The sequence below is a fragment of the Mesoplodon bidens genome, assembly GCF_964165515.1.
Source record: "Mesoplodon bidens genome assembly, chromosome: 13".
NCBI classification, from domain to species: domain Eukaryota; kingdom Metazoa; phylum Chordata; class Mammalia; order Artiodactyla; family Ziphiidae; genus Mesoplodon; species Mesoplodon bidens.
The window spans coordinates 61,500,564-61,521,468 of NC_138169.1; the positions used below are offsets into that span (position 1 = coordinate 61,500,564).

Below are 20,905 nucleotides of genomic sequence, written 5' to 3' on the forward strand. Positions count from 1 at the left end.
GTTTTCTCTTTTTTTTTCCCCCCACTAGGGCAGGAGAATTGCCTCTGGATAAAAGAAAAATGTAAGACTTTTCTTTCCCCACTCCAACATCAGATGCAGTATCCTTTCTGGCAGAAATAATAGAGTTGGGCATACACCTGTAGGCTATGCAAAGTTATTGTTTCTGTGGTACATCCATTGTCTACTAACCAGACACAAAAATATATGAAAGTCTAAAGCAATGGGTATAAATTGCTTGCTGGTGTTATGAAGAATTCAGGGATATTTTATTGTATAAATTGACATTTTTTCTTGAAAAACTTCAAAGAGAAAAATAGTAGCAGGCGCTTGAGTCACATGAATCATGCCCAGAAGGGATTAAAGGGAAGGTTGACATGAGGGTATTCAGATTCTCTGGAAACCTCACAAACCTGGACCCCCTCTGAGAAAACAAAAATAAGATTCCAGACTTTCACAATGGACTAAAACCAATAAAACTAAATTTTGTAGATTTAAATAGAAGGCTTGCTTTTAAGCTCAAAAACCAATTCCACATAGCAATGGCCAAGTTTGGTGGCCAAACCTATGAAAGTGTTTAAGAGAGTTAATTGAGCCTCCATTTAATATGAACCAACCGTGTGATATTGCTGCCAAAAAAAAAAAAAATGCAGGTTGTTTCGTTGGTTGTCTGTTTTAATGTAGCTCACATTAATAGAACATTAATAGAAGTGTAGTGCCTTATGCATTCATCACTTCATACTTGGAAAATCAGTTCAATTCTGGGCACCAAAATTTAAGGTGGGATTTGTTAGATGATTAAATCTCCAGAGGAAGGTAATCAAATGGAATATAGCCTAGAAGTAATCTCATATGAGACACAGATGAAGGAATTGAGGATATTTTACCTAGAACATAGAAGACTTGGAGGTGTATAACTATTTTTACAGAATCATATTTATTCTGAAGTAAGGGTCCTGCCAAGAAATTAAGAGATTTGTCTGAAGGCAGAGAACTGAGGGGTGAAAAGTCACGATGAGAACTTCATTCTACTAACATCCTGGTCAATATGTTTTCTAACAACACAAATTGTAAACAGATTGTAAACATAAGTCTGAGTTTTAAGTAAACAAATGCAATTATTAAGTCCAGTTAGAAAACAGAACATGAATACCAACCATTTGATGTAATTCTTGAAGTTCTAGCACGGTCAATAAGGATTTATTTCATCTGAGCCTAAATATTAAAAATGTGAAAATTTTCATGAGAGCATGTTTGTTACATTATTCTTTGTTTTTCTAATTTTTTCCCCAAATTTAAAAGAAAGGAAATCTCTAACAGTCAAGTATGAACATGCATCTACAATAGTTGGAGTATTATATAAAGGATGGTATTTATGGTTAAGGATACTGCTATGCCACATTTGAGAGGAAAGAAAGAAGAAATATAAAGAGCCCTTTGAGAGGGTGCAACCACCCCCGCCGTGTGACCACCTGGCATGCTGTGAGACTCAACAGATGTAGCGTCAAAGTTTTTGGCATTAACTGCATTTCTATCCAGCCTCTCACGTTGTCTAGTCAGTCTGCTGGGGCTTGAGCTACATGCAACATACAAAAGCCAGAGTTGATTGAAACAGAGCGGAGTTAAATGTCCCTAGTATTCCTCAGTTTATGAGTGCCACCACTCACAATTCACTCCTCGCCAAGACACTCTGACTCTAATAAGTATCACCCCCAGAAAAACTCCCAGAGTTAAAATTCTTCTGTGGATTCATCCTGGGCAATTCCTACTAATAATATGCACAGTGGACCTTAGAGGCTGATACAGTTGCCCCTGTCTCTAGTTCTCTGATCTCTGAACTCTCTCCCTTCACCCAGCTTTCTCAGGCCAAAGCCCTGGTTCCCTTCCTTAGAGGTTCTCTGAACAATCTGGCAGTGTTTTTATTCATCTTAGTCTCTGCAAATCTCAGTCTCTGGAGACAAGTTACCACTGCCTTTATCTGTCCAAAGCCACAGCTGGTTTGTCCAAAACCCAGGCTCATGAAATGACTGGCATTATTACCCTGTGGTCAGAAAACTTAAGGATTCTGAACACCTAGGGACCAGGACCACACAACTGCCTTACCGAATAAAGGAGGTCAGCATCAAATCCCATTCCGGAGTCCCATGGATGGGACACTCTTGACTGCCTTGGAATTACATGCAATTCAATTAAAGGTGCTCTAGGGAATAGGAAGATTAATGATATTAGGCTTTGGTTTCTAGGATTTACAATCTGAAATGATCTAGCAGGAAATATTAATCAAGCATCTACTATGAGAAAGGAGCTGTGCTCTTTGTTATGAGGGGTACAAAGAACACATGCTGTCTTCAAGAAGTTTTAATGGCTTCTTAGGCCGTGCACGCATAGAAAGTTAAATTCCTCTAGGATTAAATACTGCATGAATGAAGTCTTCAAGAGTCTAGAAAAACAAAGGAAAACTTTTAAGCATTTCAAATTTTTGATCATGAAGTGATATTGGTAACATACTTTTGAACAGTTACCCCATGTAAATACATATTTAGAATATGTGAACTCATCTTTCAAAATGTAAACTTTAAAAGGTGAGATAAATCTGAAATAAATAATATTCTTAAATTTAAATTTCATTTAACTGTATTATTAATGAAACAAATTTTATACTAATATTAAGATTTTTAATAATATTCAGAGAGGACCAAGTGATTGAGTTTGAATACTTCTTTTTGAAAATCTTGGGGTTTTTCTAACACTTGTGATTAAGCAATTTGAAGGTCTCATTTCAAATTCAGTTTGTTTCAATACTTGTTAGTAGATGTTATAGGTTAAAAGGATATTTCACATAAACGTAGATCCAAAAGGAGAAAGTGTATCATTTTGCTTAAATCATAATACTATTTTTTTCAATCCCATCCATCAATTAAGTAAAGGGTTTTTTTGTTGAAATTCAACTAACCAACTTCCTTTATTAACAGTCAGATGGTCTTGCATTTCAAAAGACATTCCATTTTTTTAATGAGTTCAAATCTCTGAAACCCTTCATTTGGAAGTTAACTCTGTTTACAAGATTTTTTAATTTGCATATTTAATGATGTTATAGGTTATAATATCATTTTCAGCAACAAAATTGTCAAAAGTGGAAACATTTCCAATCAATTTAAAAAATGCTGTCGCCATAGTATGCGTTTGCTTCTAAAAGCAGTTACTTTCTTGCCCATTTTGCCCTAAAGGGACATTAAGGGTTTTTTTTGTTTTTTAACAACTGCTAGGTAACATTACAGACAGCCCATTGACAGCACTGAGAAGGTGAAAACATTTAGAACACTTCTCTCAAAGTAGAAGAAAATTGCCAAATTCGTCTTTGAAAATAGCAGCTCTTTTATACAGTTTGCTGCAAGGTAACCAATAAAACTCTCTGTGGTATATAACATATTTCATGGATATTCCTGACCTCATTACAAAGTATTTTTATTTTTTGTTAAAGTTTTTTTTTATTGTTTAAAGATCTTAATTTTCTAAACCGTGTTCAGGACCTGACAACACCTGAAGGGAATAAACTGATGGGATGCCATCAGCCCCCTGAATGCATGTGGTCTCTTCTTTTCCCAGGAACCTCATGCCCAACTGTGACAGGTGACACATCTTGCAGCCCAAATAAAGGCATCACCCACCATCACTCCATATAGTAAGCATTAGAATGCTTAACTTAGTTCTTATTTTTCTGATAAGATATAAATAATATAAATTAAAATAATGTATATAATTATATATTATATAAAAATTTATATATAATAGTTAAATACATCAAATTTATATATTTTTACATATACATGTATATATATTTACATAAAATATATATATTATAAAATATATTATTATATATTTTATATACTTATATAAAAATATTATTATATAAAATAATTTATATAATAATATGTCTTTCTTGCAGCCCAGTTTCCTCCTTGGGAACATGCACCCCACTTGAGAGGCTGCCAATTTAGAACAGGATCAGATCTGGAGAGGCAGAGAGGAGCGCCCACACATAAACGCGCAGGCGCACACCCACCGCTTCACCTCTCCATCAGTCGAACCGCTCCTCACCTCCTACCTTCACTTTTCCCACGGAGAAATGTGAAATAGGAGCAAAACAAAGACCAGGGTCTCCTAAGCCATTGCAGCTGAGATGGAATGTTCTTTCACAATAAACCCCTAAAAGGAAGCTGTCATTTAATAGTCAAGCAGTTACTGTGCATTAAACAAGCTAGTCACATTTTCAAAGAAACCCCAAACTGTATTAAGGTGACTTTAAGAACAGAATGGAAGTACCATTCTATCGTGACAAATGCCCCACATCTGCTAACACTTAATTCTAAATTATGGCTTTCCAACTGGAAAGCAGTGGTATATAGCATGTGTGCTGATGACTGGCAGTGACTCTTCTGATGTGCTCTGCCCACCAGAAGCCTCACCAGCCAAGGCAACTTGCCATCTTTTTCAAACGAGCTTTTAAGACCAGGACACAAAGGTTAATTTAAATTCTAAGGAAGAAGGTAAAAGGATTGCTTGCCAAGGCAAGTTGCTTCATATATCCCATTAGAAAATAAAAAGCAGCATTTGGAAAACGAGATCATTATTGAGTTAAGTACAAAAGTATCCCCAAAATGCACATTTTCATGGGAGAACATTAAACAATTGAATTGCCTTGAACTTGTATTTGCTGCCCATGTACTACATACCAGATCTTGTACTGCTGTGTGAATAACTGGGAGTACAGAGGGAAGACATGGCCTTTGCCTTTGAAGAATCTTCTAAGTATCAGCATACAAAGCAATTCACACTGCAGCTCTGTGCCTTGACTGAGGCTGATGGTTCTCCAGCCCTGTCCACCTGGAGGGCAACTCCACTCCGGGCAGTTCAGCAGTCCCCAGTATTTCTCTACCTTCCCAATTCAAACAGCAAGAAAAATTCTAATTAGTCTAGAGATAAATTTGCCTCCCTCTCTGACCCATCCAAAACTTTATAAAACTAGAATGTGTCTTACACATGGGCAAAGTCTCCAAACCATTAGCACCTATTTCTTAGGAAGCTTCTATACAGCTAAGCCTTATTAGCCCTTACCTTGCTCACAGTGCTTACACGACATCTATATAAAGTCAGTGTGCAACAGCAGTGATAAGTCCAGTGTTTGATTATCATAAAAGAAGTAGCAAAATCAACAAACGCTGATGAGCTAATCATCTGATAATGGGAGCAAAGAGAAAATCTAGATCTGGACCAAAACCAACTCAATCATTTGCATGGCAATTTTAGGTATAGAAAAAGTCTACAAGATGATTTGCATTGCAGAGTTACGAAGAAATGAATTCATATTTTGCCTTGGCCACTCATAATTATTCTTTAAGGCTAACAAAGAACAGGCAAGATATAGGACAATTATAGGAAGGAGAGCAAATATGGAATCAATCTTGGTGCAAGAGCCCAGAAATTACTGTCTAATAATGAAACAATTTGAAGAGAGAAAAATCTGTTAACATTTAGAGGAACAGTGAATTCATAAGCAGTAAGGAGAAAAATTTGTGAATATGAAACCCTGCCAAGTCCAAAGCCCTCCTCTCCACCACACTAGGATTTCAAAATTATTAGATGAAATAAATGTCGTAGAAAGAGACCTCACTTTTGGTAAGGCAATAGATAATGAGTATAGGTAAGAATTACAGCAATCTTTAAATACAGAAGCATCTAGTCTAACTGTTCAGTGTAATAGATGAAGAAAGAGAGACCCAGAGGGGCTAAGAGGTTCATTCTAGTTCAGCTTGGTTTCCAGCTCTCCCTGCCCAGAGCCCTTCCTACTGACCTGCACTCTGGTGCTTTTCACACACGAAGTAATGAGCCTACACTGAAAATTTAGATAATACACACAGGACAAAATAAAATTCAGATGTTCAGTACATGTGAAACCCCTCAAAAATTGTAATGTGCAAAAGAAAGAGGGATATTAAGTCTTAACACCTGAGGCCATCAGTGGAGATAGGACCATGACATATGTTTATGCGGTTGGTCACAACATAAAACCCAGAGTGCTCATTCATTCCTCCCTCCCATTCAGCCAGGAGGGTAGATACCAGCAGGAGTTTTCTAGGGAGATTATGCATGCCCTTTACTGAGGACATTTATTCTTCTAAAATTATTTAGGTGAAATGAAGCCCAAGAATATGAAAACCAGAGCACCCCCCCACCCCCCGCCAGTCCTAAGATCCTGAGAAAGATGTTTTACTGACACTAATCATTTATATTTTTTTAACCATGTATTATGGAACTAGCAAGAATATACCAAAGTAGCAGAATAGCATAATAAACCTCTGTGTACTCATCACTCAGCTTCAACATAATCAACTCATTGCAATCTTGCTTTAGGAATACTTCCACTCCCCTCCTCCCTCCCTTATTATTTTGAAGCCAGTCACAGATGCTATCATATGATTTCATCTATTAATAATTTTGTATGTATTTCTAAAAGACAGGTACTTTGAAAAAGATCACAATGCAATTATCACACCTAAGAAAGTTAGCAATTATTATATAATATCAAGAAACACTCAGACATTATTCAAATTTCCATGAATTTATAAAATATCTCTTTTGACAGATTGTTTAAATTAGTATCCAAATATGATCATTTTATCTCTTCTCTCTTTTAATTTACAGTTCCACCTTCCCCCCCCCCCAACCTACTTGTTGAAGGCACCAAGTTGTTTGCCCTGAGCTTCCCACAGTCTGCTTTACTGAATGGATGTCGGTGTGTCCTCTGTATTCCGCGGTACTTAGGTCTAGAGCTGAGCTGCCCAGTATGGTAGCCACTAACCACATGTAGCTATTTAACTTTAAATTACACTAAATTTAGAGTCAATTCCTCAATCACTTGCCATATGTCAGGTACCCAGTAGCCACATGTGCCTAGTGGCTGCTGTATGGGACAGCATAGATGTAGACCAGTTCCACCACTGCAGAATTTCTATAGGACAACACTACTCTAGAGGCTTAATAAAGTCCCATAAGGTAGCTTTGGAGGGAAGAAATGTTGAAATCTCATCCACCCAGTCTTTGACTCACAGTTAATCTGCACTGGGGTCACTTTAACCTTCACATCTGGATATTGAAAATGAAATTAAAATTCAAGGGATATGTGTGTTTCTAAATTTACATAAATGGTATGCTTACAAATGCTCTTGTTATTTGCTTTTTTTATTCAAGTTTTTTTTTTAGATTTAACCGTGTTGATATATTTATATGTATTTTATTCCTTTTAACAGACGTGTGTACAATATTTCATTGTTTGAATGTATTGCAGTACTTCATTGTCTTTTTAATTAATATTTATATTGTTTTAAGTCTTCTGTAACATACACTGAGCTTCAAGGAATGTCTTTGGCCTCCTGTTACATATGAGCAAAAGAAGTGACCTGGCCTTAGGATCTCTGGGGCATTGGGCACGCCCATCTTCAACTCTAGCAGTTATTGCCCAATCACTCTCCAAAATGATTGTGTCAATTTGCTCTCCTGCCAACACTCTGCAAGTGTTCCTACTTCCTTACAGAATTATACATATTAGGTAGTTTCAGATTTTAATTTTTACCAATATGGGTTCACATATATGCAGTAAAAGTACAAATTCAAGCAGGGAAAGGAAAGGAAATGGAATTGATGATGGAGCACTGACTTAGCTGACTCTAAAATGTTTTGTGCTTAAAAATAATAAAGCATGTATGGCAAAAAGTTAATGTTTATTAAATGTGAATGGTGGGTACAAAAGAGTTGGTTATGATATTTTTATTATTGTTTGGTAGGTTTACAGTAATCAGAATAAATTTTTATTTCATAATCACTTTTCATTGCAAGGGCCTAATAAAAAATTATGCAGCATATAACAAATTATTGAATATGGAATTATCTACTAGGCTCCTTTTTGTTTGTTTGACGTTTCATGCTAAAAAAAAAAGTACTGAGAAGAAATATCCATTGGCTGTATTTGCCCCAAATGATCTCCAGCTCAGCTCACGGAGTTTTCCAGTCAAGCTTTACTCAGTCAAACATTGCCAACTAATTGCCCAAAATGATTTACTTTGTACCTGCATGCTGTATTTTGTGTCACATAGCATTTTCTTCTCTTTGTATGATATAAACTAAAAAGAAGGTAAACTGCAAGTGGAACTTTTATTTGGAATAATGCCAAAAGTTTTGTTGGGTATTTCTGACTAGTTTTCATTTCTTCATGAACTCTGTGGACAAGGTAAATGGCTTAGCTCTGACATGGAGACCTGCTCTTAGTGTCACTATATTTGCAATGGTCGATTTAAAAATCCAAACTAAAACTCCTTTAGAGAAGAATATGATTATAAGGCAGCAACAATCAGTGTGATTCATCAGTGGAGAAACAGTTTTTAAATCCCTTCCATGTACAAGGCACCATGCTATGCCCTGTGAGGGACATAAAGACCAACAAAAGTTGGTCTCTGCATCTGAAAACTTAAAATCAAGCAAGCTTTTCCTTTTACAACACTAAGTACAAAAATTTTATTTTTGTAGCCAGAAGCTCACTCTGGCTTTGTTCTATTTTGATCTTTATAACTTATTTTAAAGATTGCTCAGTAGTTATTCATTGCACAGTAAGTCTCACAATGACCTTTGGCCAAAAGCAGTACCATTTTGGCCTGTCCTGTGGAACTCAGAGCTTCCCACTCCATGAAACTCGTGACATAAATAACTTCAAATAAAACCTTCTGAGAGATCTGTGTCGGGCACAACATGAGAGAGAAATGGGGAAAAGCAGGGAAAGAACCAAGCAGGAGTGCCCAAGAGTAAGTGACAGCAGTGTCTTTGTTTTCAGCATTTTTTCCTCATCTCCCTTAAGATATTTATTCTGCTTGTCCACTAGTAGTTGAAAAAATATGGGATGAGACAACAAACCACGATGCTAAAATGAAACACATTTGTTTTTAGGCCTGCAACCTTTCGTAGGGTTGACGACAACTACATGGGCTTCTTTGGGGATGAACATTTAGTGTAAATCACAGCAGCAAACACTAAGGACACACTTCTTAAGCTTATAAGTAGCCAGAGGGAGGAGCCGGTGTGAAGATGGGTTATCAGGACGTGTGTGAGTGTCTGTGTATATGTGTGTATACATATGTATGTACACGTTTGCCTCTAGTGAACAATACAAGGAGAAAGAATGATCTAAAGGAGGAAAGGTCTGCTACGTCTTGAAGCCATTCACACTTTATGGTCTCTGAACTTCAAAATGAAGCAGTTCTGAAGGCTATTTAGTGGCGGCAGTACAGGACTTCCTGCGACTAGAAGTTTGGCTCATAAAATAGAGACGCATCTGGCCACCAGGACATGAAAAGAGCTCCTTGCAAACAACAGCCCGGTAGCACGGGTGTAAATGATTCAGAAACACCTGGCTGGTATTTCCCTTGGGGTTTCCAGAAGATGAACTAGTTAAGAAAGACTTGGTCAATTGGACATCATCAGGCAAGCTGACAAGTCCAGACCATTGGGGAAAAAAATTAGAGAGATGGGATCATCCCAAATAGAGTGTTCCTGAAAAGTATCCTCCCTCTGTCATTGGAGGAGGGTTAGAAATATAACAGGTTCGGTTAGATATTCTAGTTCAGGTCAAGGCACCTCTTTTTTGAGGCTGACGGTACAAATGAATGATCCAGATTGCTTGATCCAGAGGGCTGCTTGTCATTTTTTCCATTCAGCATCTTTTACAAAGAGATGAAGTATAGCCTAATGCTAAATTGAATTAGATCAGATGTCAAAGGGCTGAATAAGAAATAAAAGCTATGATAGGAGAAAGTAATGGGAGAATTTATACTGTGATTCTGACATTGATTTCCATGGTAGATCTTCCTACGTGGTGTGAGCCTCAGTTTCCAAACTTAAAAATGGGAACAAGTGTATTTCATGGGATTGTTGTAGAGACTGAAATAATGAAATGCTTTGTACACATAATATTCAACCCATGTTTATTTTTATTATTTTTAATTTTCATAAAGGAAAAAGAAGAAATAGTGGGTACAGAGTCATAGTTATAGCATTAATTTTCCATAATCTTCATAGCCAAATATAATGCCAGCTGTCACTGAAAAGACTAGGTTTGAGGCAGTCTGGCATCCTGTAATCGATTTCTTCTCTCTTCCCTTCCCGCAGCCAGCTCCTCGCTGAAGAAGCGATTCAAGCGGCGGGAGATCGAAGCCATCCAGTGCGAGGTGCGGAAGATGTGCAACTACACCAAGATTCTGTCCACCAAGAAGAACCTGGACCACGTGAACAAGATCCTGAAGGCCAAGCGGCTGCAGAGACAATCAAAGACAGGCAACAACTTCGTCAAGAAGAGGAGAGGGCGTCCCCGGAAGCAGCCCACGCAGTTCGATGAGGACTCCAGAGACCAAATGCCGGTGCTGGAAAAATGCATCGACCTTCCCAGCAAACGGGGTCAGAAGCCGAGCCTGAGCCCGCTCGTCTTGGAGCCGGCCGCCAGCCAAGACACCATCATGGCCACCATCGAGGCGGTCATCCACATGGCCCGGGAGGCACCTCCCCTGCCCCCGCCGCCGCCCCCGCCCCTCCCGCCGCCGCCGCCGCCGCCGCCGCCACCCCCGCCGCCCCCTCTGCCCAAGACCCCCAGAGGAGGCGGGAAGAGGAAACACAAACCTCAGCCTGCGGCCCAGCCCACGCAGCAGCCGCCCCCGCCGCAGCCCCTTCCCCAGGAAGAGGAGGTGAAGGCCAAAAGGCAGAGGAAGTCGCGAGGGAGTGAGAGCGATGTCCTTCCCTAGGGTGGGCCTGGGCGTCAGAACCTGGGGCTGGGGAGACTGACGCGTTGGAAGTGCAGTGAGCCGGGGCTGGGTCCGAATGCCCTTCTCTCCCGAAGCTGGGCAGGCAGACTCGGGCCAGATGACGGGGTTGAGCCTTCAGGAGCTCTTGGGAAAGCAAAGCAGGGGAACGTCTTCAAAAGAAGTCTGTCTGTGCTTTACAGCAGTTCCCAGCCAAGGGGCACTTCAGTATGGCTAGATCCTTGACAGGCAGCACAAGACCCATCAAGGAGGAGAAAGAGGGTGGTGCTCTCCGACAGCCGCCAGACCTCCCGCATCCAAGGTGCGCCCTTGATTCCGTTGCATTTGCTGGCCAGGAAAATTGAAAGGGGAACACCCTCAATTAGGAAACATTCCAAGGGGAGAAAAGCCGCAAATTTCTCAGCTGGCTTTGTTGTAAGCCACTTCCATTTAATTGGTTTTTATTTCTTTTGGTTTTTCAAGCTCGGCTAGGCTTTGGGGCACCAACATCATCTTCAGGTGACCTGAATCTTTACGTTAACAATACAGTTTCTCAGATGGACTCATGTCATCAGAGGGTGGAATTGTAGTGATAGGCAACCTTAGACATGCATTCATATTCTTCTGTGTGTCTCCTCTATCACACATACACTGATTTTTAGAATCATCTGTTCCTACTTTTTCTTTGCCCGTTGTACTTCCATATACCTTTTCATTAACTTACTTGCTGCCTTCTTTAACTTGGTACACACCTAAATAATGTAAACCTTACCTGTGTTGTAATGTTCACCCTTGGCATGCTGCCCCAAGGAACTTGGCTTTGAATTTCAGTCATTGTGAAACAAATACTTAGTATCAATAGAGCCTTTTAAAAATAAGTGATTTAGAGCAGCCGAAGATACGTTGACCCAGGTTGTCAACCAGGTTATTTTTATACTTAAAACATATCAGCAAAGAATAGGAAGAATAAAATGGTTTTAATGCACCATAGAAAATGGGATAGCTGACAAATCACCAAAAATTGAAACCCCAGACCCACCAGAAAGACAAGTGTCTAGCAATGCCTTGGTATGTGGATTTTTTTAATACAAATAACTATCAAAGGTCATTGAAAAAAGGGAACAAAAAGACAATAGAAGTACATTGTCTCTTTTCATAAAAGCAAATGGGAGTAAGTGTTCTTATCTGGGAAAAAAAAAAAAAAGAAAAGAAAATGCTCAAAGGGTGTCACCACTCCAATAGTATCACGCCACCTTGGGCAAAGTATCCAAGTTGTGGTTGCCTTAATAAACTGAAACATTTTGTACATAATGTAATTATAAATCTATCAGTCTGCATGGATGCAAACTGTGTGTGACAAATCGTCTTTTAAATGGTCAGTTTCGACTGTACATTTCTCATCCAAGTTGTACTCTAGCCATTGGTTTAGTGTGGACAGATATTCCATCTCTATTATCCACCTCCACAGCCCAAGTAAAACATGTTAAGAAACTCAGAATGAATATGAAGTTATTCCATTGCCATAGATGTTTTCTAAAAGTCAGATGTGGAAATTTCAAAGTATTTTCAATTTCCTCCCTCACTCCTCCCCTTACCTTTCCTAAGACATCAAATACCTGGTATGATAGATTATAAAAAGAGAGACACTGAGAGACAGAATTAAATTTCCTAATGGGAATTAGAATATCTGGTTTACCTCCAAATTAAGTTTCTTTACAGGAAGTTGCAAACATCAGGAAATCATATTATTACTTCAGAACACAACATTATTTCCTTAGAGAAAGAAGGATTTTTGTTGGGAACATAGGAGAATAAGGGATGGGTTATCTATGGGAGTAAACTTTAAAATCCCAAGTTAATATGCTTGCAAACATCAGTGCTCTGTCATGGCACCACCAGTTGGTTGAGATTACCCGCAGAGTCATCCTGTTCTGCACTGTCACCACAGACTTCACATCATGTGCTGCCACTAGGTCAGTTGCACTTAATCCCAGCAATATGTAAGTTTAAAGGAGTGCATTCTCCTGTTCTTCAAAGCTTATATCATAGATACTCAGTTTGTGACCTAGGTTGACCTTTGGCATTTCATAGAGGTTGAACAGCAAAATCAAACCAACCACTTTCAATTTGTCATTCCCAAGCCATGTCTGAGTGGTTCCAAAGTCACTCAAGAGGAAGGTTTAAATTAGCCCCGCTCACCCCACCATTGCTATGAAAGAGCAACGATTTTCATTTCAATTAGACCATAAAGTGGTTTCTCCCTTGTTGGATTTTGAAAATAATTGATTTCATTCTTTCTTTTGCCCCTCTTCCTTCCAGTGTTGTACCCTTTCCCCAACCAAATCTGTGAGCAGATTAAGTCTTCCTGCATAGGGGAATAAGCTGGCACTCTCTAAGCTTCTTAAGGAAGGACCTCAAGCTTAATTGGCATTAACCTCTAGTAGGTGAGAAATTTCAAATTACTCTAGGATGCATTAGAATTTTCAAACCAACCAAAGGTATTCCAGGAGAGATACAGCAGACTTGCACCTTATACATAAATTCAGTTCTACAGTTGTCATGTGAGTCAAATGCAAATCCTCTACATTTATGATCCTAAGGATAGATTGAAAAACTGCAGAGGAACAAAACTGAGACAGGCTCACCTGCTGTTTGGAGGTGGGAGCAAGTCCAGTCCCCTGCAGGGCTTCCCCTCTTTCCCATCAAGCTCCTCCCTCAGTATCACATTACTTTTATTTTTTCTTTTGCTTTCCATTAACCTAACCCATCTTATTAGTATGACCATTTCCTCATTTTCTAACTACCCACTTTGCATTAGCCTCTCCTCTCCTGTCCAGACTCAGCATTGGGCCAGTCTCGTTTCACCTCTGGTTGGTTGCAGAACAAGAATGAGAACCCAGCTCTCCTGATCCACGTTGTGGAGGTCTCTAGCCACCCAACACTGCCTTCTGTGGCTGCATATTTATTTAGAGAAAATGTCATTTGGGATGCATGAGGCTCCATAAACAGATCCAAAAGTCTTTCATAATAAGAGAGATTCCTTCGTTTTCTTTTCTGTTTCCTGGAATACTTGCCTTCAGCAAGCAGGCATGAACCCACTTATAGGGAATCTGATTAGGGGTGAGCAAAGAATGAAATCTGTATAAAAACCACCTTGAAGGTGATGATGGGTCTCTGATCCACCTTCCTAAGTGGCTGGGGAGCCACTTGCTTTTCAGCCCCTCATCTCAAACGAGAGGAACAGAGTTTAACTTCCTCTAACAGCACTGCTCCGGCTACAGCCCGAGGAAGACGGGTCGAAGGAAAGGAGGGCGTGTCTGAGCTGGCTGGAGACCTGGCAGGCCTGGGCCTCAATAGCCACTGACAGCCCCGACGAGGTGACTGAGGGCCGGCAGGGTTAGCCTGTTAACTTGGCTGCTGTCCGGAGTGGGAGGACACGGCCGACGGCAGTCGGAGTTTGTGTTCTGGGCATTGCTGGGTCTATAAATATGATAAGCAAGTGGTGAGAGAATTATAGTATAAGGTGATGTACTACATGGAGATCATAAAGGATTTGGTTTTAGGACTTAAGTAGAAAATCCCACTCCTACAGCTTATTACCCGACAATATTCAGATAATGAGCTTTTGGAGAATATTTTTTCCCTACCACTAGGAAGATTTACCTGGGAACCGTCTAAAGTCTATACATATATTTCCAAAGCCTTTAAATGCCAACTGTAGCATGGAGATGGGGGGTGGGTGGCAGAAGCCGAAATGCCACAAAAGCCATTTAAGTGTTACATTGCAGGATTTTCAGTCCTTCACATTATGTAAAAGTAGATAAAAATAGACATTATTCTCAACACTACCCTATAGTATCACAATGGTCCAAATGCCAGAGCTTACAGATAATGTCATCACAGTGCCTAGAAACTCGAACTGTAATATACCGTAGCATTTTCCTGGAGTTTTTTAAAGTTTCTTTCCACAATACCAGGCTCCCCCTGCCTCTTGTTTCTTGGAGAGTTTGCCCTACTGATGAGTCTGCCTCCCTTCTTGGACTCAGTCACTTGGGGAACAGTCTTAGAAGCACATATCAACCAAGGAAGAAACTTCCTGGATATCTCTTGCCCACTTGCCCAGGTATAATAAACACTAAAGGGGGGAAAATTGAAAAGAGCTGCCACTGGTCAACACAGAAAGGCAGTTCCAGCTTAGGTTGGTGTCTTTCTTTTTCTTCCTTTTTTAAAAAAAATCTATTTCTTAAATAATAAATGCACATGATGTGTTAAATATGTATATATATATTTCAAAAGAAAAAAATGGGGCACAAGATTGTCTTACAAGTCGTGCTGGCTAATTTTTAGTTTGTATTCATAAGTGGTTTTTAAAAGCCTTTTTTAAAGTGTAATTTGCATGTTCTACTTTGATTGTATGTAAACATATTTTAGAACAAAAAAATGTATTTGTATTTTATTGAATATAGAGGCAAGAAAAATTGTACATTGTTTGAAATGTTCTTTTTGTAACAGTTTTTATTCATAAAGCATTTTTGTACATTTAAAATGAACATGGACTTGCTGTTATTTGAGGCGTAGATACATCTGGCATGCTTTACTGTCATGCTCCTCCATGGTCTTAGATGTTGGGTTTTAAACATTTTTTCTAAAAGAAAGCTCAGTCTTTTTCGCTACCAGATCAGGTTAGCACAGTATAGAGCACTTAACTATTAAAAAAAAAAAAGTTAATCCTATTCATATGTTATTCATTGTGTGAAATTAAAGACATTCAATTCAGTCTAACATGAGTTGTGAATTCTTTTGTTTTATTTTCCATCTGGTTCACATCGCTAAGGAGTTTAACAGCATTTGGGGGTCTTTGCTCACACCAACTGGATATAGAATCATTGAGAAAATTCTTACCAAATTTCTGCCTTTTGTATGATTCTGGGAAGTACATTATGGGCAAGATTTGAGTCTGATTTACAGGGTTACTGTTCAGAATATATTACACCTGGACATAAAGCCAAGACTGATTCAAGGAACCGGTCAGAACTCTGCTGAAAGCAATCCAAATGTAGTGTAAGATGTTGGAGACCCATCCTATCCTAAAATCTTAGAAGAACATTATGGTTGGGGGTTAAGGCCTTCTTACTAATTATCCCATGATGTTAGATAGCTGAAGGATGGATCTCTGGCTGGCCTTAAAATTTGACTGGAGTGTTAGGAAAGGCTCTTTAATCAACCACAGGCAGTTACTGATCACCTATCCAAAGCCTACCGGTCTGAGCAAGACCCTAAGGGCAGTGTCCAGGAATACACAATCCTTGCTCTAAAGGAACTTACAAGGTCTGCATGTGGAAGATGAACTATAGTTCTAAGCAGAATATGGCAAGTGGTAGAAGAGTGATGGGGTATCAGAAGGTGTAGCCCTTGAGGTGGCACTTTATTCTCTTCCTACTCTTTCTGTTCTAATTTTTAGTTTACATTCAGAAATAGGGTTTAAAGGTCCTTTTAAAAGTATAAGTTGCACATTCTACTTTGAGAACTTGTAAACATACATACATTTACGTATTTTTTGGTTCTTTCTTTATCTTCTGATGCACCACTTTAAAAAGCCAGCAAGGTAAGTAGGAAATGTTATAAGCAGCTCTGCGTCCCTAGCCATCAACCTGACCCACCATGACATTTATTATGACTTTTGGTATGTGCAGCAACCACAGTGGAATAACTGAAATCTAGTGGAATGAATAGGTCTTCAAGAGTAGATTATTAGGGCAGCCTCCGGGATGGTTGGAGTCCTAATGCTTTAGATAGTCTCCTGAGACTCAGAGAATTTAGTCAGCAAGTTCTATCAAAGTTGAATTTGCCCTCGTTTCCCTCTCCTCTGCCAACTATCTTGCACTGAACCAGGAAAATTTAAAGCATTATATAGTCGTTTTTCTTTCATTAGACTTGGTATTTCTGAAATCAGCAAGGACTTCCAGGAATGTCCCTAGTCTCCTCCCACCAGCTTCTCATGTAGGGACAAAGCTGTTGCCATGAAATTGACTGGCTCAACTTTTAGGGTTTTTCATCAGTCCACAGAGTAGCGATGTGCTGACAGAGATTGTCAAGACAGTCAGATATGTTCATATATGTAGCTGGAACAAATCTTGGTCTACAAATAGATGGGTGAAAGGAATGTTAAAACTTAAATTCTTTGAAGGTCAATTTATTAATTTTTAGTTCTACCAGCATAGTCGAGCCTTAGTTCCAGACCTAGGAATTGTTTTCTAACCTGGAGGGGAAGGAAAGAGGGGACTTTCAGAAAGCCTAGCCCCAACTTCTTCCAAACTGTGTCTTTGTGTTCCTGTCTTTTCTATTTCCCTAGTTTCTAGTCATTTGAAACTGAAAAGCCGGAAAAAAAGTTTTTAAAAATATTTCTCCCCTCTGCTTTTTTGCTGTCAGCTACATGCCCTGAGGGGATGAGCACAAACCAGGCTAGCTGCCTGAATTGGGGAGAGGAAACTAGTAGAAAAGTGGAAATACTTCAAAATGTTTAACCTGTTACACATGTGATAGGGAGTGATGACAATCGGATGTGAAAAGCTAAAGGATTTGCCCAAGTCCTAAAAGGCTCCTTATAGGTCAGATGAGATAATGAATGGGTGTGAAAGGGATTAGGAAGGTGGCAACAGTGGTGTGCATTTCCACTGTCCATTATGACTAATTCACTTTTATTGGAAATGCCAAAATCCAGGTTTTTAATTCTTATAAAAGCTGTGGCAAGACACTTTCCTAAAGTCATGAGAGTTTTTGTTTCCAGGATTCATTAAAGGAAAAACTGGTGCCAAAATGTTAGTCACATTCATATATGCTAAAATTAGGAAGTAACAAATGAGAAACTTTAAAATCTCAAAAGTTAGAAACCTCACGTATTCTACCATTACTAAGCTTGGTATTTTACCTTAATTCTCCTCTTTTCAGTGGATAAAGCACTGGAATAAAAGTCAAGAGATCTGGGGCTTCCCTGGTGGCGCAGTGGTTGAGAGTCCGCCTGCCGATGCAGGGGACACGGGTTCGTGCCCTGGTCCGGGAGGATCCCACATGCCGCGGAGCGGTTGGGCCTGTGAGCCATGGCCGCTGAGCCTGCGCGTCCGGAGCCTGTGCTCCACAACGGGAGAGACCACAGCGGTGAGAGGCCCGTGTACTGCAAAAAAAAAAGAAGAAAAAATAAATAAATAAAGTCAAGAGATCTGGAATGTATTTCCACTTGGTCACTAAAAAATTCTATACCCAGGAGCAGAACTACTATGAGTCTCACTTGCTTACTCTAAAATGGGAAGGTAAACTCTTGATGATACCTGCAGTGCCTTCCAAGGCTGTTTCCCATTCTGTCATTTTTGTACCTTCCAATCAAGCCCTACCTTTAGTTCCCAACTTCGTCTGTTGTGTAGAGCCAATGACATTTTGGGGCTGTCTATCCTCAGCATAATCTATCCTATCCTAATATGAGGAAATGAGAGTATGGAGGAAATTAATGAAAAAAAAATATAGAATCATGAAGACATATAATCAAGCTTTTCTTTCTTCCATTCTTCCTTCCTTCCTTTCTTCCTTCTTTCCTTCCTTACTTCTTTTCTTACCTATCTTCACATTGCCAAGTACCAAAAATGTAAGGATGAGCAAGGCAAGGCCTCATTGAGCTTTTTTCAAGCAAATCTAGATCATGAATTTCCTCCTTCCACTCTCTGCCTATCCAAATTCTACTCATCTTTTTAAGGTCAATTCAAACCCTATTTCCTCAAGGAAGTCTCATGGCCACACCCACAAACATGTCTCAAATAACTTCACACGTGACACAGTATAATCCTCAGCCAGGGCTGCCATGTAAGTTTGTACAGGTTGTTCCCTGCATAAGGTGACCTGGCTGAGAAGGAAAGTGGGAGCTGAAATCTAGCCTGCACGTTTGTTCCTTGTCAAGCTGTGCACCCTTGGGGTGACATCTGCCCCATATAGACATCTTTTTCTCATTCTCACAAAAGTGGTTTTGTGAGAATAAAACCTAAAAAAGAAAAATTTCAAGACATACTATGCAACTATGAAAGGTAGAGATAATCTCTGCCTCCCTCTTCTCACTCAGATCATCCATGCTGCCCTTGCCCCTGAGGCCTCCAAGGCTAGTCTCCCAAGACTTCTCTTATTTTAGTCAGTAAGACCATATTCTCCAGAAGATCCCAAATCCATTCCCAAACTAAACAATTGGAAGGAAACAGTGAGACCAGATGTGATGGTTAATTTTATGTGTCAGCTTGACTGGCCATGGGGTGCCCAGATTAAACATTATATCTGGGTAAGTCTGTGAGGGTGTTTCTAAATGAGATTAACGTTTGAATATGTGGACTCAGTAAAGAAGACTGCCCAACCCAATGTGAATGGGCACCATTCAGTAAATTGAGGGCCTGAATAGAACAAGAGGAGAAGGGAGAAAACTGTCCCTTGTTTTGCCTGCCTCACTGTTGAGCTGGGACAGTTCATCTCATTTTCTCCTGCCCTTGGACTGGGATTTACATCATTGGCTATGCTGGTTCTCAGGTCTCAGACTGGGGATGAATGATACCACTGGCTTTCCTGGGTCTCCAGCTTGCAGAGGGCAGATTATGGGACTTCTCAGCCTACATTGTCAATTCCTGCTAATAAATGATAGAGAGAGAGATGATAGATAGGTAGACAATAGATATCTCCTATTGGTTCTGTGTCTCTGAAGAACCCTGACTAACATACCAGACAACAGCCTTGTATGAAAGCATCAGCTAGTTTCAGTGTCACATCTCCATGAATATAATTTGCTAAGCTAACAGACATCTGATGGGTCTACAATTTTCTAAAGACTTTTGGAACTTTTATTTTGAAATAATTATAGATTCATAGGAGGATGCTGAGGAATAGACAAGAAAGTCCAGTGCAATCCTGTCCCAACTCCCTCTCTGCACCCCATGTCAACATCCCATACACCCGTAGTACAATATCAAAACCAAGAAATTGACCTTGGTACAATTAATAGAGCTTATTCAGATTTTACCATGAACTTATTTGTGTGCATGAGTGTACGTGCACAGATCTACGCAATTTTGTCACCTGTATAGCCCTACCTAACCACCACCACAATCAAGATACTCAGTTGTTCCACCACCGCAAACATCTCCCTCTTGCTAACCTCCCTTCTCCCTCATCATCCTTAATCCCTGGCAATCAATAAGGTGTGCTCCACATCTACAAATTTTTTTTATTTCAAGAATGTTACATAAATGAAATTATGCAATTATATTTATTATATTATCATTATATTAATAATGGTATATTTATATTTTTTATTTTGTTGAGCAAATTATTATATCTATGGCCATTGGAAGTTCTTTCCATTGGCTCCTGTATTCCTTTGACATACCCCCAACATGGTGTGTTGTTTTGTTTTGTTTTGTAGTAAAAAATAAAGTTACTATGGACATTCATATACAAGAACCTATGTGAAAATAAAATTTAATTTCTCTGGGAAAATTGCCCAAATCACCAATTACTGGGTTATATGGTAAATCCATTTTTAGTTTTGAAGGGAACTGCCACACTATTTTTCAGAGCGGTTATACCATTTTACACTTCTACTAACAATGTGTGAATGATCTAGTTTCTTTGCATCCTCACTAGCATTTGATGTTATCACAACCTTTCATTTTAGCCATTCTGATAGGTTTGTAGTGACAACTCATGGTTTAAGCTTGCATTTCTGTAATGGCTAATAATGTTAACCATCTTTTCATGCATTTATTTGTACATCCTCTTTAGTGGAATGTCTATGCATGTATTTTGCTTATTTTCTAATTAAATTTTTTTAATGCTGAGTTTTGATAATTTTTCTTATATATTCTAGATATAAGGTTTTTATTGGGGATATTGACTTGCAAATATTTTTCCTAGTCTGTAATTTGTCTTCTCATTTGCCTTTAAAGTCTTAAAACACCCTGAAACATGGCTGTTATTCGGATCTTAGCATGAGGAAACAGGCTCAATAAGATAAAGGACTTTTTAAAATACACAGTTATTAAGGGCATGGC

At 39.2% G+C, this 20,905-nt stretch overlaps 1 protein-coding gene across 3 annotated transcripts in view; it reads left to right on the forward strand.

The window, feature by feature from the left end:
• Positions 1 to 15,614, forward strand: part of SETBP1 (SET binding protein 1) — a 375,817-nt gene extending 360,203 nt beyond the window's left edge. For all 3 annotated transcript variants that reach the window (XM_081251708.1, XM_081251710.1, XM_081251709.1), the window contains one exon: positions 10,210 to 15,614. In XM_081251708.1, the coding sequence (XP_081107834.1) occupies positions 10,210 to 10,835 (626 nt within the window). In that variant the 3' untranslated portion in view covers positions 10,836 to 15,614. The remainder of the gene's footprint in view (positions 1 to 10,209) is intronic.
• The last annotated feature ends 5,291 nt before the right edge of the window (positions 15,615 to 20,905 follow it).